We start from the raw sequence: 20,892 nt of genomic DNA, 5'->3' as shown, positions 1-20,892 counted from the left end.
GGGGAGTGCGCATGAGGAGGCCCAATGTCCACCTGCCACCCTACTACCAAACCTATAATTATTTGCACCTAGGTCTGTTCCCCCCTTAGCCTTAATGTTAAAGATAGAGACTGGTGAGTGAAAATTTGTGCAAAGAACTTGTGCCATGTGATTATGACCTCCACTTCGGTGGGGGGAGAGGGGGATTGGCAGCAAGGAGAGACATTGAAGAGTAACACTGGAAGCAGTTTGGCACAAAATTTATGACAATTATGAATAAAAGTTACTTTCTGAATTTTTACAAAACTTCATTCTTACAAAAAATTCCATTATAAATTATACACATACCATTTTAACATAAAATTCAAAGGTCTTAAAAGGTAGTTTTGAGGGAACCAATGACAAGAATCTTAAGTATTGCCTCCTCCCAGGGGGATGGACAACAGAGAAGAGGGTGGAGGGAAACATCAGACAGGGTAACTTATGACAACTATAATAATTTATGAATTATGAAGGGTTCATGAGGGAGGAGGAAGTGGGGAAATGAGCAACTGGTATTAGGGGCTAGAGTGGGAGGCAAATGTTTTGAGAATGATGAGGGCAACAAATGTGCATATGTGCTTGACCCAATGGATGGATGTATGGATTGTGATGAGAATTGTATGAGCCCCCAATAAAATCATTTTTTAAAAGGTAGTTTCAACAACAGGAAATTACACAATACAACATCAATTAACATTATGCTACATTTTATGTTTAACCAGACTGTGAATCTGCTTACCGTATATACTCGTGTATAAGCCTAGTTTTTCAGCATATTATTTTACTCAGCATTCAGGGAAGAGCTGACACTGATCCTCCACAAATTATTCCAGAACATATGAAAGGATGTCAAACTCTTATACTCATTCTATCGAGCCAGTATCACTTTGATACCCAAACAGGGCACATGATGGTGAGGCAGGAGGAGGCAAAAGGAAACAGAGGAAGGCTCTAGGAAGCAAAGGTCTAGACAGAGGTATTAACAGAGGTATGTACGTATGTATGTAAATAACATTAATCCACAAAAGTAGAGGTATCGGCCTGTGTACATATATTTATAAGGCAATACACTGAGGCTGCGGACAGGCCTTGGGCCCCAGCTCATACCCTCCCTCAATACAAGAACATTTTGTTCTAACAGACTGGCATTTTGTTATGTTTCCCCACACACAAACACACAATCGCTGAAGACAAAATGGGTGCATAAGCAAATGTGGTGAAGAAAGTGGTGCCCAGCTATTAAAAGATACAGCCTCTGGGGTCTTAGAGGCTTGAAGTTAAAACAAGTGGCCATCCAACAGTGAAGCAACAATCCCACATGGAAGAAACATACCAGCTGGTGCGATCATGAGGTGTCACCAGAACTCGGTAATAGGCATCAGAAAATTCAACAAACAACATGTTGAGAACATGGGGGTTCAAGCGGAGACCCAAAGCCCATGTGTAGACAGTGGAATATCCCCTCCACAGAGGGGTTGCAGGGAAGGATGAATCATTCAAGGTGCAGTAGAGCACTGATGGATCACACAACATACCTATAGTTCCTTGAGGCTTCCTCACCCCCACTATCATGACCCCAGTGCTTCTTCCCACTCCGGACTGGACTGTAACGTGTACATAAGTATAAGACAAGAGATAAAGCTCATGACACACGGAATCCAGGAACAGGAATGGGAATAGCAATTCCAAAGGGGTAGTGGGGCAGAGGAGGGAAAGATGGGGGAAATGATCGCAATTAAAGGTACATAACCACACCCTCCCCTCCAGGGGAAGAACAACAGAAACCAGAGGGGAAGGGAGACAGCTGGTTGGTGTGAGATACGAAAATAATAACAATTTACAATCTATCGAGCAGGGGGAGGGGGAAGAAATGAGACGATTCCAAGGGCTCAATAGAAAGTAAAGGTCTAGAAAAGAACGATGGCAATATAAGTACAAATATGTCTGATCCAATTGATGCATGGATTGTAAGGAGTTTTAAGAGGCCCCAATAAAAAGATCTTTTAACTAAAACAAAACAGAACAAAAAAAAGATGGCTTTATCAGTGTGATCATGGAGCCAAAGCACAATCCAAGCAATGGACCAAGAAGTGGAAATAGTGCAAAGTACAAGCAAACCAATCCAGAGCAAAGGTCATGGCAACACTTTCGGGAGAATTCTCAAGACATTTTACTTGTTGACTTCCTGGCAGGCCAAAGAAGAATAATACCTGCTTGTTAGAGTGTCTGTAGAAAGTAGCCAAAGCTTTAGCAGAAAAATGGCAGGGAAACGTCAACAGTGAGCCCTTCACCATGACAGTCGTCCTATTCCCCCCTCAAGCAAGGGCAGTTGTAAGAGGAGTTTCCACGAGAAATCATTAGACATCCACCGCACAGTCCTGATTTGACTCCTGGCTTCCTTTTGTTTCCTAAACTTTAAAAATTCTTTAAAGGACACACATTTTCCTTCAGTTAAAGAATAAAAGAGACTATACTGGCATGGTTAAATTCCCAGGATTCCCAATTCTTTTAATTTTTCCTTTCTTCTACTTCCAGTAATTTTTGTCAAACCATTTTATTAGGGCATAATCCAGACATCATACCATTCAATAGTTCAGTCATATCATTGTTGTATAATCACTACCACAATCATTTTCAAAAGATTTTCTTCCTTCTTGTACTATCAATTCCCCATTACCTTCCACATTCCCTGCCGTACACACCAAGGAATCCTTATTTTAGTTATTGTCACTATTGATTTGCCGGATCTGGGTTTCATACATAGAAGAACATAGGAAAATATATAACAGAGAATTGTGGCAGTTACAGAATCTCCTGTCAACTTGAGCGAAGTGGAGTCTAGCCTGTCAATCACATCATAGCCAATGAAGCCTCTGTGTGGGCATAACTTCTGGGGATTCTGGGAACTCCTGCCTTCCAGGAGGCGAAACACACATTCTCCCTGTGAGACATTCCTGTTGACAAGCCAAATGGAAGCTACACTGATGGAGCCAGAGCTCTCGAGCTAGAGAAGTCACGGGGAGACCCACGCCAGTGCTGCGAAGCTTCCACTGCCATTGGATCCACAAGACTTTCCTCCCACTGGTCTGTGATCTTCCTGCATTCGGTGTCAATGCATGTGTTGCATGAGTTTGAAGAGGAATTTGTAGACTGGTGTCGGACATATGGGTTAACATCAGACTTACGGACTTGATCTGGACTGGGCTGGGATGTTTTCTCAATATATAATTGCCCTTTTATATAAACCTGTTGTACACATATAAGTGTCTATGAATTTGTTTCTCTAGTCTATCTGGACAAATACAAAAATCAAGAACACTACCAACAATAATAAAATGTAGCAGAAATATACCCCAATTTGAAACAAGCAAACAGAAAATATCAAACCACATCAAGCTCAAAGTGAAGCCATATTGAAATCAAATATCAAGGTTTTACCATTCAAGTCAGATCTATCTATGATAATCATCTTTACAACACTGTCTGGTAGATTATTCCCATTCCTCAAGTATAGTCAGAGGGAAATCATTGAAGGCTTATTCCATGTATAAATTCTGTAAATTCTGGGCTTCCACTGTCATCCGTATAGCCTTCTGCAAACCAGAATTTCACAGTTTAAGCTCTGACACCATTTCTCCTTTGGATTGGATTATATCATTAACAATCCTAGGGTCACAGGTGTTGGTGTGCTTCTTCCCTGTGGCCTTGGTTGACATCTCACTTAGATGGCTGCTTGTTTGAAAAGAAGCCTTTAAGACCTCAGAACTTGTATCTTTAGACTGCTTAAATGTAGGTAAGCTTAAATATGCAAGTTTCTTGATAGACATAAACAAGTATATGTATTTTAAACATATGTTTAGTTTTTCCTTCGGCATATAAAATAATTGCCATTATTCTTTAAAATGATTGATTTCCCTCATGTATTTACTACTATGAGCTATGGAATTGCTATGGCTTGAGGTGTAGTGCTCAGTTGCTTAGCATTTTCCTTTTTTTTTTACATGAATTAACCCATTTATTACAGGCCAGAGAGGTTTCAGATGGTGGAGCTTCTCCTGGTCTTTCAATTCCTTCAGTCTTCTGATGGCAAACTTGACTGGGACAGCAGAGGTGGTGTTGTAGGTCCAGGCTCCACCAGCTCCTGTCTTCATGCAGGAACCGCAGCGCAGATGCCCACAGCCCGTCTCTTCATCTTGGTTTTACCGCAGAAGGAGCAAGTGTACTTGGCATGTTGGCTGATTTCAATTTTCTTCACCATTTTCCTGAGGGAGGCACCGTAACGGTCCCGTATTTGCCCATGATCCCGACCTTCTTGGTGCGTTTGGCCATCTTGCCGCAAACTAGTCCCAGGCCAGAGCGCTAGCATTTTCCTTAAACAAAAATTATAAGTTCTATTTATTTACCTTTGTGATGAATATGCAGATGATTTCTTTATTATTCTTTGAACTTTACATATATGCTATACATACTTTTGAATGTATGGTTCATTTCATTTATTTAAAAAAAGTTTTAAGGACTGGTTTATGATTCTCTGTTCCCTAGAATTAAAACAAAATTTTGCAATATGAAAGAAAATTAATGTACTTTGAAGCTCTCAGTTTTATAATTTTTTCTTAATTATTGCTGTAGGTGAACAATGAGAGAGGCTTTGAAAATGTAGAACTTGGCGTCATAGGAAAGAAGAAGAGAATCCCACGGAGAGTCATACACTTCGTCAGTGGTGAAACCATGGAAGAATACAGCACGGATGAGGAGGAAGTCGATGGCCTCGAGAAAAAAGATGTGTTACCTGCTGTTGATCCGGTAGGTTTGCTGCTGCAATTTTTCCTTTTGTCAGTTGTTTTGACTAGTTTCTGCTCTAATTGTTGAATGGAAGGATCCTTTTACGTTTTAAATACTCTTCTGACTATAAAATTTTATTTTCTGATTTTCATAGAACATAGTATACTTACATAATATGGATGGATGTATTTCCAGTATTTCACTAGTTTGAAACTGTTTTGAGTGTCAGGGTTTTTTGGTTCAAGGTTATATAATTTTCAATAAGATTAATATTACTAAATAGACCATGTGAATGTTAGACTCTGAACTAAAACACCTTACTACTGCATTTTCTACCTAAAGTTTACAAGTTGTCAGTTCTTTTTATTTTTCCCAACTTTGACTAGAAGGAATCTACATTCTTTAAATTTATATGCCTCACCAGTTAAATTTGAGAATTTCTAAATTATAAAAGATGACTTTACAATTATAAGACTTTATGTACTATTTTAAAAAGTAGTCTTGCCTTTCTGTTTACTCATGTTGAGAGTCTGGTTGATCATATATTTATTGGCTTTCTTATAGGTAGTTTTTGACACTTGTGTTACCGCAATAGACCAAATACATTTATGCTCTTGTATGATAGTGGGAGCCCTTGGGTGCAGTGGCTTACTAACTGCATGGCCAGCATTTCGAACTCACCAGCTACTCTGGGAGAAAGATGAGGTTTTTCTTCTGTTATAAAGATAGTCCTAAGAGTCAGAATCGGTTTGATGGTGGTGAATTGTGTTTTTTGAATTTGGTGCTAGTGGGAAGATTGGCAATAAACAAATATATACCATATGAGGTAGTAAAAAGTGTAATGAAGAAAATAAAGCATAATAATAGGTTAGAGAATTATTAATTAATGTTTGACATAAAACCAAAATATTATACTTTGTTCATCAGACTTAGCTTTAAATAGATTTTCTGTTTAAAAAAATTAGATCCAGATTCTCTTCTCTGGAAAACAGTTATAAGATTGTTCATAATAGACGCTGGAGGCAAGCCCAAACGTAGGTGTAGTTACAGAAATGCTTCATGCACTAGAATTGTTGGGATAAATTATTTTAAAAAATACTCTGAAGGCATTCTTGTCTGTATAACTTTGTGCACGTGTGTGTTTTTAAATGTCATTGTCTCAAAGTTTCCCTGTTTACATTGAACATGATGGAGAAGGCATAGTCATATAGTGATGCATCCTTATAGCTTTCCTAAAAATTTACTCTTAAAATAACCTTGTATATACTATATCCACGTAAGGATTTTCTGGAATTTGGGGGCCCAACCTAACCCTTGGTGGTGGTAAGAAAAATTTCTGTACAGTGAACCCTCGTTTATCGCGGTTAATCGGTTCTAGACCCTACCGTGATAAATGAAATTCCGCGAAGTAAGATTCCTTATTTGTAAATCAAATATTTTAGTAGTTAGAGCATAGAGGACATGAAAAAACATCCTTTAGTCACCATTACACTCGTATTACCCAATTTATTAAACGAAAAAGGGAAAATGCAGTAAAACATTTTGGACGGTACAATTTTCATTTATTATTTATTATATTATGAAGTACAACGGATGGAGCGAACGGAAGACTCATTCAAGTCGAAATGGCGTGCAACCTCCACGATTTTCTTGCCATCTTTGATCATATCCAAAAGTTTTACCTTTTCCTGGATGGTGAGCATCTTCCTCTGGCGCTTATTTTTATTGTCAGAAGGCTTAGAAGAAGCAGCTCGTTTAGGAGCCATCATAGGGCTTAGATAAAATTTCTTAAAAATCGCAAACAATTACAGTACACTGTACAAAAGCAAAAATGCATCTGATACGTAGCTCCGATACGTAGCGATGCAGACAGAAGCGTGTACAGTATGAGCCAATCAGTGGCAGTAATGACGGCGCATGCGCTGTTACGCAAAAACCGCGATAGAGTGAAGCGCGGAAGTCGAAGAGCGAAGTGGCGAGGGTTCACTGTATTTCCTTTAGTTTGGGAAGTCAGAAGCTTGGTTTCAGTATTAATTATGAGCAGACACAATTCTCATTTCATGTTCCATGATTATAAACAAAAATGAAATAACATTTTCCTATCTACATTCACAGTTGTGTTTGACATTTAAATGAGAGGATACAGAGGAAAACTCATTAGAAAATGATTAAGTTCTTTATTCATGTAAGCTATATTAATTAACAGAAAATATAAAATTATAAGGAGCTCAAGAAATCTTACTTCAGGTTTCTTTAAATATTGAAAATCTGTGACAAAAACTTCGTAATTTTCCCTGTAGGTATTATTCAACATCACTTTAGAGTTGATGAAATTAATATATATGATGGAGCAGGCTTTTAAATATCCATTTTGAAGTTTGAAAATTAGTCTTTGTTGATGGTGAGTTCTTTGCAAGTACAGTGACTTAAGAAAACAGGTGCTAACATAAATAAGTAAAAATTTAAAAAATAAAGAAAGGAACCATTCCATAAATGGGGCTGATACAGACGATTATCCATATGGGAGAAATAAAACTGGATGTCCGCCATAACACCTTAAAAAAAAGAAAAAGAAAACAGGTTTTACTGCATGTTGAACACTAAGCCTGGAGCTGAGGAAAGTGCTATTTCACTTGAATTTTAAATAAAAATGACACCAAAATGCACTGTAATTTGTAAAGAATTTATATTAGCAAGTAGAATGATCCTTGCTGACTACTGCAGCCAGATTAAACAATAGCAATTACTTAAACCTTTTGCTAAGAGAGAACAATTTCTTTCCCTTACTTTTTACTGACTTTATTTGGTTTGTTAATTTATAGCATGTACATAATATGTCACCATTTTTTAAAAAACAGCTTAATATAAATTAAAATAATGTAGATCATAAAATAAACCTACAGTCAGTTTTTCACCGTTAAATTACTTTAGTTTTTTTTAGGGGAATTTTAAACATTAATGGACTATGAGTATATTGTGCTTTAGTTTCAGCCAAGGGTAACTGCCTTCCTACAGCGCCTTCTGTGAAGCAGCCTGTTTGACTACTCTGTCTGGGCTCCCAGTCACTGCTCTTCGTCCCTCCTGGCACTGCAGAAGTCGTGGCTCCCTTAGGGTTACTAGCCCTGGGGTATTGTATTGTCCCTTGATGGCTTTCTGAATCCCTGTGTCCATCTTTGTAAATAGTCCCTTTATTAAACTCTCCTCATTAACCACTTTGAGTGCACCATCTGTGCCATCTTCCAGAACGTTGATAGCTAACACTTGCCCATCGGAGTGATTGTCAGTACCTGAAGGCTGCTCTGGCGTCACCTAGTGTGAAGAGCAGAATTTCTATCATAATTTATGAAATTTTCTCCTAATTCATCAAAAACTGGATTAGACAAACACGTCTTGAAAACACACTGTTCTTTAATTGTAAATTTGTAAAACAGACTCCAAGGAAAAACAAAAAATAAGCCAAACCACCTGGTACTTAAAAGGAAGGTTTAGGAATACTACTTCTGGCAGATGATAGATGGAGAATAGGATGCGGAGATCTAGATCTTTTTGACAGTTGTAATCATCCACTTACTAGATTGTACTTTGCTGGGCCTTAAAAAGGAGCACATTTCTTATAATTCCCTTACCATTGATTCAGTTCCAATTAAACTTCTTCAAATATGAGGGAACTTCAAAGTTGGTGGAAAAATTGAATGAAAAGATAATGGTATTTTTCAAGAACTTTTTGAAGCTTTCTCATCAGTGGGCATATGTGGGACCTTATCTTTCCATTTTATTTTTCTGTGAACTCTGAGGTTCCATGGTGCGCACATGTGTAATCTGGTCATGCACATATAAATGTGCTGCTTTCTTTTGTAAAATAGTCAAGTCACAGTTTTGTGGGGGTTTCTTTTGCTTTTAGAAAAAGTAGAAATAAATAAAAGCCTGGCTTTTCCAAATGATTATGTCCTTCAGCCTAGTAATTCCACTTTCAGGGATTCAAGTATTACAGAAGAAACTGTGCTGTAAACCCCAGTAGAACAATAGTTTTTTTGGGGGGCGGGGGGCAAATGATATGTTTAGAAAAAGACTGGACGATACACTAAAATGTTAATAGCAGTATCTGGGTCATGAAAAGTGGACAATTTAGTTTTATACTTTGCTCTATTTTCTAAATTCTCCAGTAAGTAAGCATTGCTTTTAGAATCAAAAAGGGCAAGTTAATTAAAAACAAAAAGAAAAGATAGATCTTAGTAGCGAGGAAAGTGCTTTTATTTCAATTTCTAGAGACAAGAATGAAACATTTCAGTTTTAATACCATGAACTAGAAGATTCTTGGAAGATTCCAGATGTTTCCAGATGTTGCCCCGGTTGGGCTGTTAACTGTAGTATTAAATAAAAAAAATAATGACGCTGAGGGAGGGTGAGGGAACCAGCTCCCACCCGCTGCTTGAACTCACTGGTTCAGTAATACTACTTCTGGGTTCAGTAATGCACAACTGTACGGTTGAGATATATAAGCATTATATTAAAGTCATCGAGAGCATGAGAGATAATACAATAATACAGTCAGGCATGATACATAGCAACATTGCTCACCTCAGCCCAGCTAGGTGGTCCACGTGGAGAGAGGGGGAAGGGAAGGAGGGAAAGGGAACAAGGGAGAGGGGAGTGACCAGGGAGTGAGCAGCAAGGAGCTCAGAGTCAGAGACAGAGACAGACAGTTCTGCTGACTCACACCTATATACCTTTTGGGGGCAATCCAGCCCACTAATTACAGGTAAAGACATACGTCACAGGAAGGGGCTGCACTATAGGTTACACAGCAATGAGAGGGTGGTCTAGGGGATGGTCTCTGGGTCTCCATAGGAACCCTTATCAGTAAGGTGTAAACCCCTCCTACAGGAACCAAGCTAATGGTCCCAAGCTTCAGAGAGTAGTAGGCCATTGTCCCCAGCAGCAGGGAGCAGGCCCAGCCCTACTGTGGGATGAGACAGCAGTCTAGTAGCAAGGATCTGACTTCCCCCACAGTTAACAGCAGTGTGGTGGTAGTGGTGATGCTGGCAGGGGTGGCAGGGTTCTCTCATAGATCCTGAACCACTGTCTTAGGGTTCACTAAGGTTAGCGTCCAAATGGAGGGCTCTCTGCGTCAGTTCTACTTAACTGTGGGGTAGTGTTGGACGCCATTTGGGATTCTCCATGCCGCTTTCTTCATTGCTACTCATAGCGTGGATATGAGCAAGCGCCCTCTCCAGAAACAACCCCTGGAGCATTGGTCCCGAGAGATAGATGCCTTCCTCCAAAGCAGAGCCATTTTCTAAGTAGTTTTTTGGCCCTGTCATTTATCGTGGGGTGCAGAATAAAATCATTTCCTATCCTTTCAACAACGTCTCATTTGCTGTAAGCCAGAAAGTAAGCACTAATGACAGCGCATTTTAAACAGTCTCTTACATAACCCTACGCCCATGTCCGGGGCTGCTTCTGCTCTGGCTGTGGGCAGTACAGCAGATGTGATCAAGGGAATCAGAAGCACACATTCTTTTCTTGGTTGAATTTATGTTTGCATGGATAATCACTCTTGAGTAAATGGAGACAAAGGGTCTACCTAGACAAAGGGTCTAGGTCTTTTCAGGAATCTTGTGGTTAGGTGCCATTGATTGGGCTCCAACTAGTAGACCGTATGTACAATAGAATGAAATACTGCCTGGCCGACACCATTCTTGGCTGTGGCTGTGTTTGAGCTTGTTGCAGCCACAGTGTCAGTCTATCACATAGAGGCTCTTCCTCTTTTTTGCTGCCCCTCTGCTAAGCGTGCCGTCCTTCTCCGGGGATGGGTCCCTCCCGATAATGTGCCCAAAGTAGGTGAGAAGAAGTCTCACTCTCCTCCTTTCTGAAGGTCATTCTAGCTATGCTTCTTCCCGGGCAGATTTGCTTATTCTTCTGGAAGTCTATGGTATACTCAGTATTCTTTGGTTACACAGTAATTCAAAAGCATCATTTCTGTTTCAAGGAACCCTGGTGGCATAGTGAGCTGCACACTGAGCTGCTAGCTACAAGATCAGTCGTTTGCAGCCACCTGCTGCTCCTTGTGAGAAAGATGAGACCATCTACTTCAAGTTTCTAAAAGGCTCAGAAATTCAAAGAGGCAGTTCTGTCCTGCCCTGTAGGGTCACTGCATTGGAATCGACTTGATGGCAGTGAGTTTGATTTTGAGTTTTTGGGTTCTTCGGGTTTCTTATTCATTGTCCAGTTTTTGAATGCAGATGAGGCAGTTGAGACTATCTTGGCTTGGGTGAGATGCACCATAGTCCTTGGAAGTAACGTCTTTCCTTTTTCATACGACCACAGAAATTAGCATACTTTTCACAGCAAGAAAGGGTTATATGTTGTTTCTTTTTCTCCGTTTTATTCTTTCTACCCAGATATTACAAATATCCTTGTGTTTGCTCTTTTACTAAAATGAGTATGGGTATATTTCCTTGTTTTTCCTCTCTTGGGGAACCAATATTAAAAACTTTATTAATGTATTTGGCTGTTTGCTTTCTATTACTTTTTTTTTCCTTTTTGTATAGAAAAATACCGATACAGTGAAGCTTGCTCTAGTTCTGATTTCACCCACAGAGGCAAATAAAATCCATTTGGTGATGTTCATGAAAGTACTCTATGAGGTTAAAGAGCCACGGTTAATTATGGATTGCATTTTGCCAGTGGTCTTGGCTTACCAAATATATACCAAGTTTGTCTCGGATTGCATGACCTAATCCCTTTTTAATCCTTAAATAAAATCTCATCTTGCCATTTATGTATACCTTATTTTACCCCTCATTAAAAACTCATTTGCTATGACTTCAGTTACACTGCTAGATTTTTCTGAATCTTAAATTCTCCACTATTCCATACGTTTTCTAGACTATATGACCTCTTAAGGGTCTTTCTGTAGACCACACCCCCCTCTCTGATGTGTTTATGAACAGTGAAGACAAAGATGGTAGTAAGGCTGGAGCAAGGAAGTCTTGGGTTATCCAAAAAATGGTTTACCAACCAGGAATAATCGGCCCATGATTTACCAATTTCATTTTGGTGGCTGCATTATTATTTGTTTTTTTCTTGAGCATAAAGTGGTTTCACAATGTGTTTATGTAATTCTGTCTATAAAGGTTTAAATTATTTTGTTGTAATCTATAATATTGCCTGTAGAATATATGACAGTGTAAGACACGAAATAACAACAATAATATATAATTGATCAAGGATTCATGAGGGTGGCAGGGTGGGGGAAGGAGAGGGAAAAAAGGAGCTGATACCAAGGGCTCAAGCAGAAAGGAAATGTTTTGGAAATGTTGATGGCAACATATGTACAAGTATGCTTAATACAATTGAATGATGGATTGCTATTAGATTTGTAAGAGCCTCCCAATAAAATGATTAATAATAAAAAAAAGAATACATACAATACTCTAAATGCCTACTACCATTTCATGTAAATTATTTTGACTGCTTTATGTTGGTCTGAAGCATGAATTTAGGTGTGAATGTTGCTAACCTGACTTCTTGTTGCAGACAAAACTTACCTGGGGTCCCTACTTATGGTTTTACATGCTTCGGGCTGCCACATCGACCCTCTCAGGTATTGGTTTTCTGTTTGAATATTGTACATCTACTGCATATGCTCCAAGAACAGGAGCATTACCAAGTGAGATGTTTCCAAAATGAAAGAGAAATAGTAGAGTTAAATCCCTGTAACCTCCACAGCTGGCTAGCAGAGTATATACTTGGTATATTGAGCTGACTTATATTTATACTTAAACCACCTTCAGCTCTAGGTTGGGTTATAAAACAACAAAATAGCTCACTGAAAAATGGCTGTATTAGTTTAGATATATTTCCATGCTCTTAAAATCTTTCTTTTAGCAACTGTTTTGCCATTTGGTCACTACTGATATGTTCTCAGGCCTGTAGTTGTAATTAATTTGTATAGTAGTATATGTTACTTCTTAGTTTGAGATAAGATTATTTCATATTTGACAGAAATCCCAATTTTAACTCCACCATAGGTTTTCTCACTTTCTGCTTTATATTATAGTTTTGTGAATAGCAATTCATTCAACATTTGTTGAGCACTCAATACATGCCAGACTGCTTGGTGTAATGGAAAAAGCATGAACTTTAGATTCAGACTTGAATTTGAATGTGGATCTGTTTTGTCCTCTTGGGCAAATTTCTTAACCTCTTTAAGCCTAACCTTTCAGTGCCTGGCACATGGTAATAATTCAGTGAATATTGTAGTATAGCTATTCTCTTTAGCCCTATGCTTATCTCATCCCTCTAAAAGTACTTCTCTTTGAAGAAAAATACATGTAATAGCCCATTATAAAACCCAGCAATAAGTGTTATAAAAGCAGTACAAACACAAAGTACTATTGGGATCCCAGAGGGAGCTACTAATGCTTCTTGCAGAAATCAAGGAAGATGTACAGAAGAGAAATGAGATGTAGGGGACATTGAGTTTATGTCAGTGGAGGTAGAATAATTTGGAAAAGGATATCAATAATGATTGCACAACACAAACAGTATAGTTAACAACATTGAATTATACAATTAGAAGTTGTGGAACTGGAGAATGTTCTGTTTCGTATATTTTTGCACCATTAGAAAAAAAATGACACGTATAACAATGACTACAAAGAAGAAGAAAATGTTCTAGAATTGAATATGGTGACAATTGTACTACTTTTCTTGATATGATTGAATTATTGAATTGTGTGACATGTAAATGAAGTGCTAATAAAACCGTTAAAATGGGCTTTGTTTTTATAATCTCCCTGAGAGCAGGAACCGAAATTTGTATTCCAAGAATGTCTTACAATAGAAAGTGCTTAAGAAATGTTTGTGGAGTTGAATAAGTATTTTAACTTTTGTATCTTTAGTGTGTGACTTTCTTGGAGAGAAGATTGCATCTGTTTTGGGGATCAGCACCCCAAAATACCAATATGCCATTGATGAGTATTACCGGATGAAGAAGGAGGTGTGTCTCCTTTTTGCATGTTCTCAATTGTCTGGTTTGCGGAGACTTGAGGGGGTGCAGAGTGAACGTAACTTTTCTCCAAAGAGCTCCCTTCTACCAGGCATTTCGTTCCTGTGCCGTGGGTCATCTCCAGAATTCACATAGATTTAAAAAAATGTCTCAGTTTCTCTATGACCTATGTGCAGAACTAAGTTAGATTTCAAGAAAACTTGAGGAACCTGGGTGGTGAGGCTTGAAGGAAAATAGAGAAAGGAGAACAAAGGGGGGGAATAAAACTATCCTTAGTGAAGTGCATACTACGTGCTCAACATGCATGTCAGGTCTTAGTACTTTCAGGAAAAGGGAGGTGAGGGGGCTAGTGTAGTGATTAGAGAGCAGATTTTGGAATTACCTACAGATTTGAATCCCATCAGTTCAGTGAGTGGTATTATAGAGCAAATTTGACAGTGGATGTATCAATATTGTATACCTTGGGATGTGATTGGCCTGGTTAATACTAAATTTTCAGCTCTTAATTTACATTTGTTTTTTAGGTTTTATCCTAGGAAATGAATCAACTATAATAATCTTAACTTTATACTATCACTATATGTTTATTTGTGTTTAGCAAATAGTATGCGTTTAGTTGGCATAGTATGCAAAAGATTCGAAGAAACGAGTTACTCATTAGAACAGGATAAGAAATTGTTATGATCACTTTGACATCTTAAAGCATCAAGCGGAAAGTCAGTATTTATGTCCCGTCATTTTGGGTCTCTGAGGTCAGGAGTCAAGGGAATCAGCTCTGTAACATTGTGGAGTGCTTCTAAGGGTCTTTGTTTCACTCACGCCCTGGCTCCTCCGCTTCACACAGCTTCTCTGGATGTTACGCTCTAACGTCCCTACGACACACTCGCTGGTGTGTCCTGGTCACGGTGATGTGCTGTTTCTTACACTTAAACTCTGCACTGCTGGTTCTTCTTCCTGGAATGTCCTTCCTTCGTACTTATGAGAGGAGCTTCAAAAAAGTTTGTGGACAATGGAATTAAAAGATAGTGGGATTTTTCCAGGAGCTTTTTCCATAGATAGCTGATTGCCTCACCTTTACATCTTTGCTCACTTGTTGCCTCAGTAAAGTTGACTTGACCACCCTTAGAATTAGAACCCACCCCCTTCCCACCACCACACACACAACCTTTACCTCACCTGTACTTCCAGTGCCCTTATCCTGCTTGCTTGCTTTTCCCCATGCTTCACACTTTTTAATGTTCTGCGTAGGGGCCCTGAGCAGTGCAAACGGTTCAGCACTTGTATGGACAGAAGTCTGGTGATGTGTTTTGAACCCCTGGAGCAGAGTTCTATTTGACATCAACTATTTTGGGTTCTAACATACTCTGTGACTTATGTTCTTATTTATTCTATGTGATGTGCCTATTATAATCTTTACAGGTACAATGATTTTTTTTCTTATGTTCAGTTTGAGAACTTCAAAACTAATGCCTGGTGCCTAGTGGACATTCCATAAGTATGTGTACAATGTATTTATAGAATCTCTCCTATGGCTAAAATGTCAGGCAAAGCACTTTCAAGTACTCATTTTATTGTTTATCCTCATAATCTTTCAGAGAATAGAATGATTTATATATAAGAAAATACCAGGTACAGAGAAGCTTAAGTAACTTGGCCTAATTTCAAATCTAGGACGTGGAAGAACTGGTTTTAATATCAAATCTTCTCACTTCAAATTTAGTTCTCTTCCCTGCAACTATGGATTAGGGGGAAGAACACTTGGTTCCTGTCTCCTGCTGCCCCAAGCAATCCAGAAGCAAGTGGTTTGAGTTGAGGCTCTCTTGCTGCTCCAGTTACTAAATGCTAAAGTGGAGAGGATTTTGCTGCCTCTGTGGTAATTCTGGTGGCATCGTGGGTTACATTTTGGGCAGTTCATTGCAAAGGCATAAATTTTAAGCCGCTAGCTGCTCCATGAGAGAAAAATGAGGATTTCTCCTTTAAAGATTCACAGCACCAGAAACCCACAGGGGCAGTTCTACTCTGTCAATACAGCTATTTTAAGTCAGAATTGTCATAACAACTGTGACGTTTTAAAATTTTAATTACCAATTCATCAAGCATTTATTGATTGCTTACAATCCTAGGAAAATGGAAGAAGGGCCTTATATTTTTTTAAAGCAACTGTTATTTTTCAAGGAGCCCAGGTGACCTAGTAGTTTAGGTGTTGGACTGTTAACTGGAAGGTCAGCAGTTCAAAACCACGAGCCATTCCATGGGAGAAAGGATGAAACTATCTACTCTTGTAAAGTTTTGTAGTCTTAGAAGCCCTCTGGTAGTTAATGCTTTGTTCTAGGGGGTCGCTATAAGTCAGAATTGACTCAATCAATGGCAGAGAGTTATTTTTTCAGTGATTTTGCTAGTTGCTATATGAGGTGCCTTATGTAAGTATCCACTGTTTTGTTCAGTATTCATACAGCTCTCTTTTAATTATTCCATTTTTAGGATAAAACAAGAGAGTCATTATACAAGGGGGACCCCCCGCCAAAAAAAGGAAAAAAGCTCCGCTATGAGGAGCTTTAGTAATATACATTTTTCCTGCTAGGCAAGCATCTAGCAACTCACTGTGAGTTAGTGCACCCAGTGGCATTGCCTGGGAAGGTTCTCTCTGGTCACATTGAATATTTTCGTAAAAGCAGTTTCTCTTGAACTTTTTTTTGGTGATGGCTGATTTAAGAGAAGTGTGTGGCTGTGAAATTTTGTTTCCTGTGCTGGAAAATTGCCACAAAATCACTATTGTGATGTTGAACACAGCTTACAATGACCATGCTATGGGAAAAACCCAAGTGTACAAGTCGTTTTCTCATTTCAAAAAAGGTGAAATGTCAACTGATGACAAACCTTGTTCTGGATGTCTGTCAGCTCCCTGAATGGACAAATATGCCCACTCCATAGTACATTCAGAGTTCATTCCACCAGGTCAGACTATTAATCAAGCTTCCTATTTAGAGGTTTTGAAAGATTAACTGTGTGACAAAAAGGGCCTGATTTGTGGCAGATGGGGGACTGGTTTTGTCACCATGACAATGCACCTGCTCACGTGGCCATCTCAGTGTGCCAGTTTTTGGCAAAACACAGTATGCCTCTGTTGCTCTACACACCTTATTCACCAGACCTTACTCCTTGTGACTTTTTTGTTTCTGCAAATGAAGAGGGACATGACAGTGATTTGATGACGTATAAGAGGGAATAAATTAAATAAGGGAGGGGCTGTCAGCCATCCATGTCAGCCATCCAAACAGATGAGTTTGAAAAATGTTCCCAAGAATGGAATTGTAAATTTGACAAATGTATTAAGTATAAATGGAGAAAAAAAAAAAAAGTATAAATGGAGAGTACTTTGAAGGTGATAAGATTGTTTTGTAAAAAAACCAAATATATAGCTTGGGGGAAAAAATCCCATTTGGGTGGGGGGCCCCTCATATTTAGGACATGTGGACTGAGTGAAGGAAGAAAGTGGATTTGGCTTACAAAAACCTTAAGTACTGTTGTAGAATTCTGTATGTGCCAGTTGTTAAGACACAGAGGTTAGGACAGTGAATTTAACCTTGAAGAATGACAAACCTGTAGTACTTGAGAGCCACAGGGTCTGATCCAGGCTCTGCCATTTACTAACCCTGTAACCTTGGGCAGCATACTTAACCTCTTGAAGCTTCTATTCCTTCCTTAAAATGAAACTTGCAGTAGCCATAGCTCAGGATTGCTGTACAGACTGAGTGAGCTCATAGTATGAGTGCCTAGAATAGCATTAGTGTATATTTCTGAGCAAGCAGCAAATACTAGTGTTGTTCTTCAGCAAGCAAATGAGTTAAAGCTATAATATAGAGGCAAAAAGAGAGATTATATGCTAAGGAAAATGGTAAGTGCATTGGACACAATATGGGAGTTGGAGATGACTTTGGAAAAGTCAGCTGATTTTATGTTGGGTGATTTAAAAAATATTTGGGAATAAATGCTACTACTAGCCTTGTTTAGCGTGCATTACCTAATTTAGACTGTTAATACCTCCTGAAATCATCTCAAACAAGGTCCCAATTGATTTTCCTAGATAAGCTGGTCACTTTGTTCTAATCATTTGACAGATTCAACTCCCAGTCAACCTTCTCCAGGAATTCAATATTTCCAGAGCTATTATTTATTTGCCCTTTCTAAAGCTCTGTAATGCTATTCCTCTCCTTTAAAACATTAACATCCCTACTAAATTATAAATTCTTGAGGGCTTTGGGGAAATGACAATAGAAGAATATTTCCTGTCTTTTGAAAAAATGAAACAAAACACGTCCTCCAATTTAATATTGGAAGAAATGTCCAGACGGCTCCTCTGACACAAGGCTAGCGAGACTCTGTCTTACATACTTTGGACCTGCTGTCAGGAGAGACTGCTCCCTAGAGAAGACCATCAAGGAGATGGACTGACAGTGACTGCAGCAATGGGCTCCCGCATAGCACCATGTGTGAGGGTGGTGCAGGACCGGGCAGTGTTTTGTTGTGTTGTGCTATGCGTTGGAACTGACTCGATGGCCCCTAACAAACATTGTGTTTGCATACAGTTGAAACAGAATAACTAAAAAAAATCAGTACAATAGAATTTAACCCCACAGAGGGCACTGATTTAGAATAGAAAGCAAAAACCTTAACATCTCTTTCTGTTATTTAGTAACATTCATATCAATAGAAAGGGAATTAAATAAATAGATTACATGTTGCAAAAAAAAAATTCTTGAGGGCAGCAATTCAGTGTGTGGATCTGTTGACTGTTTATGGGAATAATATCCATACTTCCCCTTTAGTAAATGAACCAGCTTATTCAGTTGCATAGGTTGACAGAAAATGCACCCTATAATTAAAATAATATATGTAGTATTAGCTGATTTTTTAGTTTATTAGCCTTAAAACTAAAGAGCTATAGTCCCTATCAAAGCCTTACCTAAGATAAGCAGGTGCTAATACCATATATATTTTAAAAGCTTTATTTTCTTTAAAATGCTATATGATACTTATGTGAAGGAAGAAAGTCTTAATGAGACCAAGCTGAATTGGACAGGACACTCATGTTTTGACCTGGTTGTTGGTGGTGGTGGTGGCAGTGGGGACTGACAGTAGGAGAAAAAGTACTCTCCCTTGTGGTGGTGGCAGTGGGGACTGACAGTAGGAGAAAAAGTATTCTCCTTCAACAATTTTGTTGTTTTCCCCTTGGTAGGAGGAAGAAGAAGAAGAAGAAAACAGGATGTCTGAAGAAGCTGAAAGACAGTATCAAGAACAACAGAAACAGATGCAGGCTGATTCCGTTGTTCAGACAGATCAACCTGAAACAGTGGTTTCTACTTCCTTTGTGAATATCAATTTCGAAATGGAAGGAGACTGTGAAGCCATTATGGAGAGCAAGCAAAACCAAAATCCAGTCTCCGTCCCACCGTAGAAATGACTACCAAACTTCAAATCTTGAGGTGGTTTTTATACCATGAACTCTCATATTCTCTATCCCAAGGGACTTAATATACTTATTTATATTTAAATTATTAAGTTATCCATAACAGGAAAATGTTTCTTCATTCTTCGGCTCTGTCAAAAGCCATTTTGGAAATTTGTGTATTTGTACTATGCATTATGCTACATTAGTGAATTAACAAAACGTTTTTAAAAATGAAGGTCTAGGGCCTTACTTGCTTCTTAAGAAGAGTTTTGAAAAAGATCAAACTTGTCAGTTATTTGTAAAATGGGTAAATTGCTGATTAAGTCTTATTGGAGTTGATTTTCCTGGTCTCAATTAAAATGAGGACACCCCCCCCTAGATTTTCTCATATTGCCTTGCATTTACATATGGCTATTAATTTTGCACTAAGTCTGGCTCACTGAGTATAATAAAAGGATTAAGATGGAAGCACTTTGAATTTTGTCTCATTCAAAATAACCTCATTTTATGGAATGTTTGACCACTTGGCACCCCCTGTGCTCCAGTGTTTAATGGCTGATTTCTTTGGATGTCAATTGCCTGCCAGGCTTTTCTTGTGAGTCCCTCTGAAAATACTAAACACGTAAACCACCCAAGGACTGAAGTTTAGAACACCTCTGAATATTAAGATGGGTTTCCAGTTTTCTTTACTGCAATCTAGTTGATTCCAACTTGGCAACTCTTGATGGACAGGTAGAACTGACCCTGTGGGTTTCTGAAATTATAAATCTGTAAGGGAGTAGAAAGCCTGGTCTTTCTCCTGCAGAGTGGCTGGCGGTTTCCAGTTTTTAGTGATCAATTAATCTTATTATACTTCTTTTCAGTAGTTATTTAGTTAGCATGTTAAAAGTACTATTTATGGAATCAATTTATCTTATTCAAATGGTAATACATAATGATCCGATCTCAAAGCATTTGTGAATCAAGATTTAGTCTCGGAGTTCACCTTAAAATATAGCACAAGGAACAATGGAAATAGGAATAGTGAGGGAGGGATAGTTTATACTTGAAGCAGGTTGGCTATTTCTCTACCCATTGTATTGGATACAAATCTTATTAAGGGCATGTAATACAAAACTAATTTTTAAGAAATTCCTAAATATATGTTCCGAATCTTTATGCTAAAGCTACACGGTGAATTTATAACCAAAGGAAGAATGTTCTAGAAATGCTTTTAAATGCTTGTTCACAAACTTAAAAATTAAAACAGCTTTTACAAAAAAACAAACCAACCAGCTTTTAGAAATCATTGGCTACCTTAATACACTTATTTTTTTAACATAATTCTAAATAGCATTAGGCGTTCAGTCTTATAAAATATGGTGTCAGCAAACTTGTAACACGAACAGTAGGCCTATTATGGAAATTCATTATCAATGATCATGCACAGTACGCTACTAAATTCTTCAGCTATAATTTAAAGGCTTTAGAAAGGGTAAACTACATTATGAGATTCATGGAATGGTGATTCATAGATATAATCTTTACTCATGGATATAAACAAATTCAATGTTTACATGATTACTTTTCATACTACGTAGATTATCTAATTGTCAGCACAAATAAGTTTACCTACCAATAGCTTTAA

The 20,892-nt window shown here is 38.3% G+C and overlaps 1 protein-coding gene and 1 pseudogene across 1 annotated transcript in view; one reads left to right on the top strand and one right to left on the bottom strand.

Annotated features, from left to right (window-relative positions):
• FAM177A1 (family with sequence similarity 177 member A1) overlaps positions 1-19,733 on the top strand; it is a 24,818-nt gene extending 5,085 nt beyond the window's left edge. The window contains exons 2-5 of the mRNA XM_004698528.2: positions 4,651-4,824; positions 12,343-12,409; positions 13,710-13,807; positions 19,053-19,733. Coding sequence (XP_004698585.1) covers positions 4,651-4,824; positions 12,343-12,409; positions 13,710-13,807; positions 19,053-19,271 — 558 coding nt within the window. The 3' untranslated portion in view covers positions 19,272-19,733. The remainder of the gene's footprint in view (positions 1-4,650; positions 4,825-12,342; positions 12,410-13,709; positions 13,808-19,052) is intronic.
• Positions 3,999-4,350, bottom strand: LOC115868716 (annotated as a pseudogene).
• Positions 19,734-20,892: the final 1,159 nt, after the last annotated feature.

This window comes from Echinops telfairi, unplaced genomic scaffold (genome assembly GCF_000313985.2).
Source record: "Echinops telfairi isolate 266 unplaced genomic scaffold, ASM31398v2 ScPeMD7_18;HRSCAF=68, whole genome shotgun sequence".
Taxonomy (NCBI): domain Eukaryota; kingdom Metazoa; phylum Chordata; class Mammalia; order Afrosoricida; family Tenrecidae; genus Echinops; species Echinops telfairi.
Note: the sequence above shows the minus strand (reverse complement) of the source record. Positions and strands in the feature narration are given on the sequence as shown.